A 15061-nucleotide genomic window follows, 5' to 3' on the forward strand; every position below is an offset into this window, starting at 1 on the left:
AACGGTGAAACTCAATTTCGTTCTTGAAAAAAAAATTAAAACATTCTTTACTTGGTTATTTTTAATGAAAAAAGGTGGGAACGAAAACTTTTACTTTGAATATTTTTTTACGCTAATTAGGAAAAAACAATTCTGTAATGCCGGTTTCTTTTCTATTTACCTCACAATCGAGATGTAAAGCAGAGTAGTTAGCTCGGGCATAAGCATCAATTGCACCCTCGAACTAAAGGCGCCCTCGCTGCGCTCGTGCCTAAATATGCCCTAAATATCTCGGGCTGCAATTGATGCCTTACAGCTTACAGCCTTTGACTACTAATCTACTACTATGATAACCCTTTAAAGTTATGGCTCCTTTAACAGGGACCGAGCTGGGGTGGCACGTGGGGTCGCGCGTAAGTTTTTTGTCATTTTTAGTTCTTACGTCTATTGTGTCTACTTCACTTTCAATACAATTATATATTTTTATTTTTGATGATTAAATCCCTTACACAAAACAAAACTACGATAAACTGATTCGGAAAAATTCACAAATTGTTATTTTTTTAGTTATTGCGACTTTCGTGAATGAGGTAAGTAATAGATATTTTTTACAAAAAAAATGGAATTTAACCGGAAGAATGAAAGATGGTTTTTCTATTATATTTTTATAGTCTTCAATTTGTTATCTAGGAGCTCAGCTGTAACTGCCGCTGTAATGCCTCTTTAAATTGTTTAATAAAGTAATAAAAAAACATAGTTCTTGTACAAAAATTATATTGCAATTAATCAACCTATTCCTATGAAAAATAAAAATGGATAATTTTACTGTACTTGCATCAACATGATAGTTAACATTACAAAAAAGGTTGAATTGTTATTGCTTACTCAATTCGTTAGTAGAAATTGTAGAATTGACTTAGTATTACGTTAATTTACACTTACATGTTAGTATGTACACACAGGATGACACAGTCTTAAAAATTGCTAAAGCCTAAAAAAACTCCGATGGGCTTTCCTCGTCGGTATAGCTCCTCTCATCCTTAACCTTCTTAAGGCTTCCCTAAGATGTTTGGGCTGCAAAGGACCAGCTTCACCTGATTTCTCCAAAACTTCCAGTGCTGAAAGACCAAAGAACATTTTTATCTTGTCAAAAAATTTAGAAAAAACTAGCAGCCCGCCCCGGCTTCACTCGGGTAAAAACTTAATAAATTATACCCCTAAACCTTCCTCAGGAATCACTATCTATTGGTTAAAACTGCATGAAAATCAGTGCAGTAGTTTTTGAGTTTATCGCGAACAGACAGACAGACGCGGTAGAGGACTTTGTTTTATAATATGTATGTAAGGATCATAATAATTTATTTCGTAAACATATATAGATATAATATAGGTACCTAGTTCGCCTTGATTCACTAAATTGGTACATGAAATTTAAAATATGTACTTATACACTTTGTTAACAAAAAAACTTCTTCACGAACAATGTAAAAGTTATCAAACTAAAAAGTTATCAAATATACTGTGCGCAAATCACTACAGGTAACCTGCATGCAGTGATTTAAGAGTTTACAAGTAGATACATGGTTGCTTTTTTGCCAGGGTACTGAATTTGTGATACTTTGAACACTTGCCTTCTTCAACAACTTCCCCAACAAACACTTTGGCGATACCCGACATGGCTATAACGACATTCTGTCCCACGGAGCATCCAGTAATAGTCTGCATCAACCGCTTCACTGCCGCCTTGGGGAACGCCGCGCGCCGATACATCTCGTACCTGTCTAGCTGCTCTTCTGTGAAATTTGATACTAGCACTCTGAAATACAAATAACATGGCCTTAATATGTTGACTCAAAAGCTCATGTGTCATAACATAAATAGAAAGTCATGGACTCACTGCATCTTTTCACGTTCTTCCTCTTCTAGCTCCTTTTTACTCTTTTTCTCCCTTTCCCTTTCACTCATTAACATCTCTTCTGTCATCTGAGATTCATAATTTGTTGTTTCACTTTGTTGAAATTCATTAATATCTGGCATCACAATGGTATCTTTATTCAAAGTATCATTGACATCATATTTCTCGTTATTTTCTGTTTGTGTAGGGTCAATGAGATGAGAGTTATCAAACGAGTATTCGTTGATGTATGGTTCATATTGGTCTGTCACTTCAGTCAGTGTATCAGGCTGAGAGCTTAAGAAGTTATCAGAATTGTCTGTATAAATATTTCCGAGTTCATCTGCCCTATGCACTGTCTCCACATTCTGAGAACTGTCAGAGTAAGTTTCAACAATCTCACTCTCAATGGTTGTGCTTGGTATGCTTTCTCCATAATTTACAAGAGTAGTATCTGGAAACATAAGGATTTTACATTACTTTATTACTAGGTACAAAAATAGTTTAATTTGATCAAAACTATATATAAATAGACATGTTGCTATTATACTTTTATGTTTTCAACCCGAAACGGTGCAGTGCTGGGGTCATTATTATAAAAAATCTGTCCCAACTTGACCTAAATATGGCTGCTCTATGAAGTCATCATTGGTTTGTCAAATAAATAGCAAATAAGTGTTCACATGTAATAGTTAACAATATAAGTGCCTATTAAATAGTCAAAATATTAAGTCTACCCCCAAATAATACTATACAATCGTGACAAATCAATCAAAGTTCCAGGGCACCATTTTTATGGATATGTATTATGATGGAAAGTAAAGTTAAATATACCACTTTAAGCATAGTGGTAGAATGCCTTCCAATGAAAGATTTACATACACTCTGGCTCATCCTTCAACAACTTCTCTTCAATTTCAAGAGATATTTCTTGCGAATCCTCTTCATTAGAGTCACTGTGTTCCAACTCCTGAGCTAATTCTTCTTCTGAAAAAGAAAATTGCAGAAGTGTTTATGAAGACCTACTACATTTTGGCTTCTAGTCTGTCTCCTGAATCTGCGTATGTTATATACGTGCATTGTGTGCAGTGCAATAGTCTAGAAAAGATTTTGTAGTTAAAATTATCAGTCAATTAATTGAAGTAAACTATATGTTTATCCACATTTTTTCTGTCGTTATTAGAAATTACAACAATACTTACCTCGCAACCTTTCAGCTTCAGAAAGCCCGTCACTGCTCGGATTATCAGCCATAATATATAATTACCTATTCTATCATCCAAATAACTGCAATTTATGATTTTTTATTGTTATTACAAAATCCTGAAAAATATGTAAAAAATTATATTTTATTTTTCTTTTACCTATTTTCACGTAATGACTGATCATTGACTTTGAAATTTTAATTGACTTTTTTACTTTTAAACATAAGCTAAAGCTTTCTTAACAACCAACTAAGCCCGTGAGAAACAAAACGCAAAGAAAAGTCATCTTTGGTGTCAGGTACAATTCGACACAAAAACAAAACTAACTTTGACATTGACAGCGACGATTACGAAGTCTTGCTTGTCTTGCTTTTTCAGTTTTGCACGTCTTGTGCTTTTGAAGCTCGTCAATGTGAATTTCTTCAAAAACAAATTTTAATTTTGTGCTCCGGTGCGGATAGAGAGTTCCATCATGAGCGCATTAATTAAGGTCGCTGTATCAAAGAGCCCGGCATCATTGGTTAGTCCATTGTATTTTAACTTAGTCTGAAATTAGTTATGTAATATGTTTTGGTACACCTATCCCTATTACAAAATTTTTCAATATACAAAGATGCATTTACATACAATAATCAATAATGAAATGGTTAATGCAAATATATTTATTCTGCTTTACATCTTAATATTAAAGATACAAATGCCTTTTTGGATTGTTTTGGATACCTACTATGAAAATGGATGGAAAATTATTAATACTTTTTTTTATATTTCATATAATTATTCAGTGAAGTCTTGTTCAAATTGTTAGTCGGTTTTAGAGAAGTGAAACTTATATTTCAATTTTGGCACTTATATCCCAAAAGTGATATAAGCCAAAATTCCTTTAAATTATAGCCTTAGTTTATTCCAGAAAATGCTTTGTGATGTGGGTTCATTTGTAGAGTTGGCAATAACAACCATAAACATAGCATACCTAACTCAAAACATTATATTGCACAATGTTATCAAGCCCTGCTCTTAGTTAATTAGTTAACCTAACACATTCCAAAAACATTTTTACTGTGTTTTTCTTTCATTTCTACATAAAAAACTTGACAATAAAATTTGTTCCATCTTTTAGGCTACATACCTGTACAGAAACCTGCATCTTTCTGTTGGAGGAGCCCGACCTGCGAAAGATGCCTCAACAAACAGCAACACAACAAAAGCATACACAGTTATAGACCACAAGCATGACGCATTGGTTATTGGAGCAGGTGGTGCCGGACTCCGAGCTGCATTTGGATTGGTACAAGAGGGATTCAAGACTGCTGTAGTCACTAAGCTGTTCCCAACGAGATCCCACACGGTGGCAGCCCAAGGTGGCATCAATGCTGCTCTAGGTATTACACAATTATATAAAAAAGAGACTATGTAAAAAAAAAGAAATTGTTTTCATAGCACTTTGTTACTTGTGGAACTATGTTTTTGTTTGTCATGTGGTGTGAACACATTCTTAGGTCACAGTCAGACTGATAACTTTTGTTACATATTTGTTTAAATTAATTATATCCTTACTAAATAAATTATACCTTAATAAATAAATAGATGTTGAAAAAACTCCATCCAGTATTCCCTAGATGGCTATTAAGTTTTTGACAATTCCTTGTTCTTTAGAAAACTTCATTATTTCAGGCAACATGGAAGAAGACAATTGGTTATGGCACATGTACGACACTGTGAAGGGATCTGACTGGCTCGGAGATCAGGTGAGGACGAAATTTATTTGCTAGCCATTATAGAGTTTTCCACAATTTTGACATGTCATAATAATAGAGTACACGGTCTGGTTCCCTTGCAATCAAAGTTCGTTTTTTAAATTTTTTAACACAGTTTTTGTATTCACAATCTAAAAGTAAAGTAAATATATATATATATATAAGTAAATTCCCAATCACAATTGCTTGGCAATTCACTTAACTATGTATAATATAGTTAAGTGAATTGCCAAGCATGCTGATTGATCAATCATTGTGATTGGAAATTTACTTAAAACCTTTGGAAAAAAATTAAGAAACTGATGAAATGGACTCCATTTCCTTTAGATTATTGAAAACTTCATTTCGTGGCAAACTTTTACGTCAAACAATTTGTTTTCTTTTTTTCTGTAATAAACTTAAAAATATGCAAAGTGAACTATCATGTAGTATTCATAGTCTTTTCTCTCAAGGTTGAATTAATCATATTCATGATTTGTTTCCAAACTTTTTCACTTTAAACATAGCACTTTGAACAAGCCTTTTATACAATGGTAGTGGTTAGCATTATAATTGTGATGTGATGGCAACCTTACTACTAATGACACATTTATTCAATGGGTTTATTGTGTGTCTTGTGCTTCATTCATATTGTGGAGATATTTACATATTATGCAATAAAGAAATTTTCATAATTTATTATACTGTACGGAAAAACAAGCACAATGAACTGTAATAAGTTATATAATTGATACTATAGTCCATTAGTTCATGTTATAATTCTAAGCAATATATTTCATTTACATCAATGTTTCAGTCTGTTTAATGAAAACAATAACATTGCTCTTTTATTGCATTAGACTCTTATCAGATAGCCACAATATACCTACTCTGATTCTATAAGGATAATTTTATATTATGACTTGCTTTTGCCTGCGGCTTCGCCCCCGTGAATTTCTCTGCGAAAGCGGAACAGACATAACTTTCAAACTTCCAAGAACCCAAACCAAATGGCCCTATTGATTTAAACAATATATACTTACTTTTTTATTTTTAATACTTTTAAGTTTGTATTTTTTAAAAACATTATTTTATAAATAAACAAATCTAAAAGTGTTGAAATAAAAAATCCACCTGTATGTTTATTTATTCTACCCCTTCTACGTCGATGCATGGTCGTTACATTATGCAATTCACAAAATATCAGTTAGTACGTAGACAACTGATAACCTTGGTACCTCTGCCCTTTTATCGTAGTCGCATGCAATTTGTTCTGGCTGTTAGCTGAATAGCTGTACAAACTACCTAACAAATTAGAGAACGTAATGGAAAATAGATCTGTGATAAACAGTCTACCGAGCTAAATATCTGGCCACAATGTAAGCGAGAAAGATAAGAGCTGAAATGCGATTATTTGCTTTTTCAAGATTTTTTTACTTTCAATTTTCGTCCTTCTGATTTTATGTTGGTATATGATATGAGAAATCCATTAGAATGGAAAATAGGTCAATGTTCAGTGTACTTCAGACAGTAAGTTGTAAAGTTGATTTTGATTTCTAAACATAACATGGCATAAGTTTTAAATTCTAATGATAAAAATTTTGAATACTATTTTGTCTATTGAATTAATAACAGTACGATACTTTTTTAATGATAATTTCTTTGTATAGGCTCACAAGTCCTTCATAATATCAGTTTAAAATAGAATATAATATTTTAAAATAGCATGTAAGCCTCTCAGTTCGTCAGGGAAATTCTACCTGCCATACTGAGCACATTGCTTTTTTTTTAGTTGTATATTTCTGTTCAATAATGGAATAGAATACGTACTACGTTTATTAAAGTTGCATAAGAATGGCATTTTAATTATCAGGACGCAATTCACTACATGACTCGGGAAGCGCCGCACGCGGTGATCGAGCTGGACAACTACGGCATGCCGTTCTCCCGCACTCCCGAGGGCAGGATCTACCAGCGCGCCTTCGGAGGACAGTCCCTCAAGTTTGGGAAGGGCGGACAGGCGCATAGGTGCTGCGCTGTGGCGGACAGGTTAATTTTCGTTATATTTTTTGGTTTTAGTTACAGTAATCTTTCCCTCAAAATAGTTAAATCAAATAGCGATTAAAAAAACCGAATGCGAATCGGACTACATACAAAGAAATACACATATTACTACATAGTATAAAACAAACTTACCCTTCGCGTCTATCTATTTGTAAGCATACTTCTTTTAAACCACGACACAGATTTCGATGCAGTTTTACTTATTATTTATACGATTTACTTCCGAAGACTTATACCTCGAGCGAAGCCGAGCCGGGACACTAGTGATATAATAATGGTGAAGATTTTAATGTTAAAATAAATATGTATCAGAACGGGCCACTCCCTGCTGCACACGCTGTACGGCCAGTCACTGCGCTACGACTGCGAGTACTTCATCGAGTACTTCGCCATGGACCTGCTGATGGAGGACGGCGTCTGCAAGGGCTGCATCGCGCTCAACCTTGAGGACGGAACTCTGCACAGGTATAACATTGTATTTACAATATTTATTTAGTTTACGTTTAACTCTAAACGTGTGGTTACCGCCTTAGAATAGGACCGCCGCATACCAGGAGTAGTCATAAGAGTCGACTGAGAGATGTGATGTCTTCATACATGAGGATTTGTATGATAACGAAGAGAATGAAAGTTGGTAAAAAGACTTTTATTTTTTTGTTCTATATCAAGAGTAAAGTCAATTTGAAAATGATAATGTGCAGATTTTGATACGATTGCATTTTCCTCGTAAAATATTGGTGGTTGTTCTTTAGTATTTTCATGAGAATAAAAAAATAATAATGTCCGGGCCTGTTATGTTGCTTAGAATATACTTTTGTGACCCGCACATGTTACGTAACATTAAAAAAGATTTACAATGCACGCATTGACTTCACGACAAAATTTGACATTTATATGTGAAAATGACATTCTATTATACTACATATCATTCATTCATTGATATCGTTATTTCTGGTGTATTGTGTGATTTTGGAGGATAGCTTTCTTGTTGCGTTTATCGTATTAGGATTATTATGATAGATGTAATGTACGTTTGTTATATAAATAAGAATTAGGTTTAAAGTGTGATGCGCGTACGCAGGTTCCAGGCCAAGAACACGATCCTGGCGACGGGCGGCACGGGCCGCTCGTACTTCAGCTGCACGTCCGCGCACACGTGCACCGGCGACGGCACCGCCATGGCTACTCGAGCTGGGCTACAGAACGAGGATATGGAGTTCGTCCAGTTCCATCCCACTGGTAAATCAACAAAAAAATATATTTTGCCACAACTTTTATTGTCGTCAGTGAGATCTTGTTATCTTGTTGCATTCAACGTGTGACAAAAAAGACGTGACTGTTCCGTAAACCGTTGAAATGTTGGATCATTGGGAGCTGATCCTGGGTGGACTACCAGCCATGTGCAAAAGGATTTAGCAGTGCACGAATACTAAGTTGTTATTTTTTGAATTTTCGGATAGAAACAAATACTACAACCTGTTAACTTTACCATTAACAGGATTCTGTATAATTCAGGTATCTACGGCGCCGGCTGCCTGATAACGGAGGGTTGCCGCGGAGAAGGTGGATTCCTGGTGAATGCCAAGGGTGAGCGGTTCATGGAGCGGTACGCGCCCGTCGCGAAGGACCTCGCCAGTCGGGACGTCGTCTCTAGAGCCATGACCGTCGAGATCATGGAAGGTAATTATTACGATCGATGGAAATAGGTCTAAAGAAAGGTCAAAAATTATAGTAGTGCTTGGTAGTATAGATAAGTATTGTACAATAAAGTTTTTAAAATCCTTACATATACAGGGTTACTGGTATCTAACGCATAACCTTTCAAAGGCGCACAAGGTAGTTCTACGACTTTTGTTTAAACGTAATAAGTACAAAAGTTTTCCTTTTTTTAGTTGTAATGTCGTTGCTATAAATATATCCCCTACATAATACTACTTTACTGTCTCGTGTTACTTTTATTATTCTATTACATAAAGTTGAGATGTGTAGAATCGCAAATTAGATTGTATTTTTTATATGAAAAAAAAAACTACGAATCACGAAAAGTCGTAGAATAAAAGTTGCTTGTTTTGATGTAACAGGAGGTTTTGCGTTTAATACCAGTACCTTAGTATAGAATAGTAAAACAAAGTCCTCTGTCTGTTTGCGATAAACTCAAAAACTACATCATGTATTTTCATGTGATAGATGATGTGATTCCTTTCCTTTTAAATGTATAATTTATTATGTTTTGTGAAACGGGAGCGAGCCGCTAGTAAATAAATAAATAATAAGTATATTTATTTATTTTCTTACAATTTGTAGTCTTCTATGTTAATGTTGTTTACATCTGACTTGCCTGCTACTGTATACATGTCCTCTCAGTCTATCGCCGGTCGACTGTAAGAGATCCCTACATGGGATAAGTCCGCCGTTGTACAATGTATCTTGTATTAATTTTGATTAATGTACTTATTTTCGTACAATAAAGTTATTACAAACAAACAAATAAATACACATATAAATAAATAAATAAATTGTATACCCAGGCCGAGGCTGTGGTCCGGAGAAAGACCACGTGCACCTCCAACTCCACCACCTGCCCCCGGACCAGCTGAAGCAGCGGCTGCCCGGCATCTCCGAGACGGCCATGATCTTCGCCGGTGTTGACGTCACCAAGGAGCCCATACCTGTGTTGCCGACCGTACATTACAACATGGGAGGCACGCCTACTAATTACAGAGGAGAGGTTTGTCATTTTTGCTACAGATATATTAACCCTGCTCCACCGTTACTGAAATGTAAAGTAGGTTTATTTGTTTTTTTTTTTATCGAAGAATCGATCGACATTTCACCTATATAACTGCTCCTTTTTTACAAACTTTTATTTAACCTGCAATTTAACTACGTATATCCCTATGTTATGTCAATTTGGGTGATATCTTGCAACTAAATTTTGAAGCAGATATCTTCAACAGATTGAGCTGAAATTTTGTACACACGTTTAGTTTGGATGACAATGCATGCAATGCATGGACATACAAAGTAAGTTTGTTTGTTGCCTCTTCGCGCATCTTTAAATTTTGCATGTAGTTTTAAGTACGGACACAAATGGTACCTTTCATCCCGGAAAATTAGCTGTTCCGGTAGGAAATAGATACCTTCCATCTTAGATAAATAACTCTGCCGGTTGGAAATAGTACCTTCCATCCCAGAAAAATAACTGTCCCGCGGGAAATGTCGGCGAGCGACGCCGCGGGCAAAAGCTAGTTTCTCTATATGAAAAAGCAATTGGTCGTCAGGTGCTGACGCACCGCGACGGCTGCGACCGCGTGGTGGCGGGGCTGTTCGCGGCGGGCGAGGCGTCGTGCGCGTCCGTGCACGGCGCCAACCGGCTGGGCGCCAACTCCCTGCTCGACCTGGTCGTGTTCGGCCGCGCCTGCGCGCTCACCATCGCTGACATCGCCAAACCGGGCGATGCGCAGGCGCCACTCAAAGATGTAAGTGTAGCTTTCGATGTCAATATTTTTTCTACTAATAAAATAACGTAAGTACAGTAAATATTTTCATGTAGGTTTGTTACTTTTTATCTTTATTTAAGTAAATGCCTTCTTCTTCTTTCCTCTCTCGGGTTTGCTTGGAGATGTTTTATTAGAAAGAAGCAACACCTACTTCAAAATATTTTTTCCTTTTCTAAGTAATCGTCATCTATATAAATCGTAACACAATTAAAAGCCGCTACGCGCAGAAACCAGTGATAGAACTAAGGCATTTATTTCAATTGTTTATTTGATTCGATAATTGCAGAAAGAAAAACATAAAATCAATTTATCTTCCAGTCGACCGGAGAGAACAGCATCGCGAATCTGGATCGCGTGCGATACGCGAACGGCAGTATCCCCACGGCGGACCTGCGCCTGCGCATGCAGAAGTGTATGCAGAAGAATGCTGCCGTCTTCAGGCAGCAGAGCACCCTGGAAGAAGGTATGGAGTATTCTCGTATTTATTGCTAACAATCAAAGTTTGTTAACTCTAATTGACACAAAACATTATCGTCTTGTACATTTATTGTTATGACGTCGCTAGTTTTAGCTAAGAATGAATACGACATGAAAATGAAAGGAAGAAAAAAAAAATATTTCCATAGTACACCTAAGGGTCTGCATTACCACTTTCTGAAAAAATATAATATTATAATCTGACAGATAAACTACTAGATAAATGTGCCTGATGCGATGGTCAGGCCAGTCCTATCCAACAGTACAGAATATAAATATCAACATACAAAAAAATAAAAGACAAATAAAATCAGTGCTGGGCATTTTTACTTAGACTGAGTCGTTACTTCTTGTGATGCGCGCACACACCTTCTACCTAAGTCTTTCTATTGTATATATTTGTGTGTGTGTTCACAATAAGGATTCTATTCTATTCCATTCCACCTATCGCTGAAACGATCCAGATGAAATATCATTAGATGAGACTCATGATATTGACAAACTGGACAGGTCAAAAGCAAATCCACGAGATCTACAATCAGATCGGCGACGTGAAGGTGTCGGACCGGTCGCTGATCTGGAACAGCGACCTGGTGGAGACGCTGGAGCTGCAGAACCTGCTGCTCAACGCCGTGCAGATCGTGGAGGGCGCGCTGGCGCGGCAGGAGTCGCGCGGCGCGCACGCGCGCGAGGACTACAAGACCAGGCGCGACGAGTTCGACTACTCCAAGCCGCTGGAGGGACAGGTACACATTTCTTTTTATACTCACCAGCCTCTATTATATCCGATTTTAAACGTAGGCCAGTCTTCCAGTCTCCTCCACCTTTAGCGGTCTCTGGCCTATAGATGACCAGCACGTTCGTCTCGCATTATATAAACAGCCACAATGAAAAGACTGAAGCAGGCAAACAGTGTGTTCAATTAAAATTTACCATAGACAACAAAAGTTGTTAAACATTTTGCATGTGGCAACATATTTTTGTATATATTATCTCTCTCTCTCTGTAAATGGGTCTACACGATTTCATACATACATACACAGGATTTCCATTGACAGTGCTTTTAGCAGTGAATGTGTAAACATTTAGTTATTTAAAAAGTTACTACATACGCAAAAAAATAAACAGATGTAATATAATTTTTGCTTTTGTGTTTAATTTTTTTAAATTTGACCACAAACGTCTTTTTTTTTCGAAATTATTTTATTTGGAATTGTCTTTCTTTGCAGATTCCGAATATACTTACAACTTATGTCAGATACGTCTTTTCAATTATCGGGGGCATATAACCTGCTCGGATCTCTTCACCCGAACGATTTTCCCTTTATTACTTTTCTCTTTAAGTGATATCCTTTCAAGATATTCTGTATCATGTCAGAAGCATACACGGATTTTTTGTCGTTACAGTCGAAACTGCCGTTCGAGAAGCACTGGCGGAAGCACACGCTGGCGCAGACGGACGTGCAGAGCGGACAGACCACGCTGACGTACCGCCCCGTCATCGACCAGACCCTCGACACGCAGGAGTGCGAGACTGTGCCGCCCGTCATCAGGACCTACTGAGGTCGGTCTATGAGCGCCTGATTCACAAAAACACGAGAGCTTAAGAAGTTAAACCAAAAAAACTTTACACATTTTTAGCACTATATTTTCTCAAACGACACACGTTATATTACGCCTATACTCACGTTTGGTCAAGAATAACATTCGCTCATACAAATTCAAAATTCTTTATTCAATTTAGGATGATATACATCATTTCTTGACGTAAAAAATTGCTTAAACTAAGTCTTCTAGCGACTTCCAAAGCGCAGGTGAAGAAGAAGCGACGCAACAAACTTCACAGCAGCCTTTTCTCTGAAGACGTCAATTAATATACAGGTTTTAAAAATTGAAATCGAGGCCGTTGTGCGAAGTGCGACTTGCCCGTTCTATATCGACCGTCGAAAGTTTTCGAAGTGAGACGCAGCCCGCCAATAACATTGCGGTGTGGTTGTCGTTGCATCACAATAGCTCTCTATTCTGATTGGTTAACTGCGTCTCACTGCGAATCCACTCGATAGTGAGGTGTGAATAACAATGTCGGACTACGCATACTCGTACTCATCTGAATAAGATTTGAAACATATATGGATATGGATAGTATGGAGGAAAAATTGTATAGCTATATGTCAGAGTCAGGTTGACGACTTGGTAGAATCGGTGAGGGTGACCTACTGTCATCCTGGTTTCCATCATCCAAGTTATCGGCAATTCCACTCATTTTGAATAAAACACAAGCACTTCAAGACTGGGACTTATTTAATAATTAAGTTAACTCAAATATAATTGAACAAAGGAAAACAATCAACTTTTCAAAAATAAATGTGATTCAGGTGTGACCAGAGTCACGATTTAAACGTGTGTTTCGCACCGAGGCACAAGACAGAATGCCCCGACCGTCGTAACACTCGTCCTGATTCACAGAGTGAATTAATGAACAAAACAAAATTGAACGTTATGAGTAAATAACGAATCGTCGCCGTCACCAGATGGCGTCACCGTCAAATCCTGACTATCTCCGACATATATATCAATGTGAGCTCATACCGAGCGTGCCACAGACTTCAAATTAATAGAAGTGGTCTTATAATAGTTCTTGTAGTGTTTCTCAACCACAGCCACATGAAATAGACTATGTTCAATACGCCTACCTGGCAGATCGATGTACAAGCTCTTGTAATTAACTTGAATTGCCCTAGTAATTGCCGGCTTTTTTAAAAGGATAAAATGTAAAATCGTGATTTTAGAGAAATAGAAGATGTCACGATGTCTATTTTCTTCTTCACTTCATCAAAGACTCGAGGTTTTGAAATCAAGTTTAAGATCGTATAAAATAAGATTCTTGCTGCCATTTAATTTATATTTGTTTCAGGTATAATTTTAAGACGATGCTGACCGAGACGATCAGTATTCAGCACCACTCGATCACTCGGATGTTCATTTAAATCGCGATTATTTATATCATATTATTTATTATAGTGAAATGCCTGTCGAAGCGCCACAAGTATGAAAAACCTCCGCTAACATAACCTCGAAAGTACAAAAGGTAGTGCCACGTACTACTCCACCATTTGTACTTTTATTCTACGAAAAGAAATAGCTTTTATTGCTGTCATATTTTTCTGTGAATATCAGCATTTATTACGAATTAAACGCGCTTTAGATGCAACTCGTACTTAACGATTCTGCAAGAATGTTTTTCGTATTTCGAAAACGTATTTGTAACACTAGTGTAAAATGTAGTTGGAAACTTTTATATGAATCGAAATTGTGTAAATATCGGTATCATAATCATAATTTTTTGATGTATCTGATTTTATGTTTCTGTCCTCATGTTAGAGTTATGATATTGCAACCTTCTGATTTTAAGACTAGGAGAGCAAATGTCAGATCTCCCCACCAAAACTAATCTCAACATAAACTTTTAAATTATTTTAATTCAACAACGAATGAGATGTTGCTGATAAAAGACTGCAAACTTAATCATGCATGAAAATATTGCTAATGGTTTTAACATGACGTAATATACCTACCTCATCTCCTTGTTCTAATCACATAACAATAAACTAAAATGTAAATCAAAATTTTATCCCATTTGTGTGAATTCTACTCCGATTTCCGCAGTATTATACGAATTTTGTTTTAAAAAACTTGATTATGGTACAACTTAGTAGAAGTTAAGGATACAGATTTGGTATAAGCAGAATAAGTATATGTGAATATAATGAAATTATGTTACTGGCTTTGTTTTTGTTTTCCCCAATTTAGTAGAACTTGTATCGCGGTCAGATCATTGTTCCAAAAACAAATGATAAAGATATTGTTTACTGTCTGTAAGACGTGACCTCCGGGTGGAACATAGTCATGTGATTAATTATGATGTATGTTTGAAATAATGTTCATATTAGTTTCGAATTTGTCTATTTACACTTATTTTCGTGTGGATTTGCTAATTTCTTCCCAAAAATCTGGCGCAAACCCATGTATGGCTATAACAGTTCAAACAAACACATAAAACTTACATGTCCTGTTATACTTGGCAGTAGGTAGTATCTATTGTAATAGGTGAAATGTTAGAAGCAACTTTATAGGTACATAAATATTAATTGGGTAGTACCTAAACCGAGATAACCGCAATGATCTCCAATTAGCTTTATGAAGCGT

The 15061-nt window shown here is 36.4% G+C and overlaps 2 protein-coding genes across 2 annotated transcripts; one reads left to right on the forward strand and one right to left on the reverse strand.

Moving 5' to 3' along the window:
* Positions 1 to 736: 736 nt before the first annotated feature.
* Positions 737 to 3255, reverse strand: Taf11 (TBP-associated factor 11). The gene is made up of 5 exons (XM_053754523.2): positions 3076 to 3255; positions 2756 to 2860; positions 1877 to 2327; positions 1611 to 1795; positions 737 to 1097 (listed from the first exon to the last, which is right to left on the reverse strand). Exons 1-5 carry the CDS (start codon positions 3125 to 3127, stop codon positions 964 to 966), a joined length of 927 nt encoding a protein of 308 aa, XP_053610498.1. The 5' UTR covers positions 3128 to 3255; the 3' UTR covers positions 737 to 963.
* Positions 3256 to 3437: 182 nt separating this feature from the next.
* Positions 3438 to 14635, forward strand: SdhA (Succinate dehydrogenase, subunit A (flavoprotein)). Its single transcript, XM_053754520.2, has 13 exons — positions 3438 to 3598; positions 4199 to 4460; positions 4753 to 4826; positions 6688 to 6863; positions 7191 to 7343; positions 7960 to 8117; positions 8394 to 8558; positions 9407 to 9606; positions 10160 to 10357; positions 10697 to 10841; positions 11366 to 11601; positions 12263 to 12419; positions 13770 to 14635. The coding sequence occupies exons 1-12, from the start codon at positions 3551 to 3553 to the stop codon at positions 12416 to 12418; spliced, it is 1971 nt and encodes a 656-aa protein (XP_053610495.1). The 5' UTR covers positions 3438 to 3550; the 3' UTR covers position 12419; positions 13770 to 14635.
* Positions 14636 to 15061: the final 426 nt, after the last annotated feature.

This window comes from Plodia interpunctella, chromosome 14 (genome assembly GCF_027563975.2).
Source record: "Plodia interpunctella isolate USDA-ARS_2022_Savannah chromosome 14, ilPloInte3.2, whole genome shotgun sequence".
NCBI lineage: Eukaryota > Metazoa > Arthropoda > Insecta > Lepidoptera > Pyralidae > Plodia > Plodia interpunctella.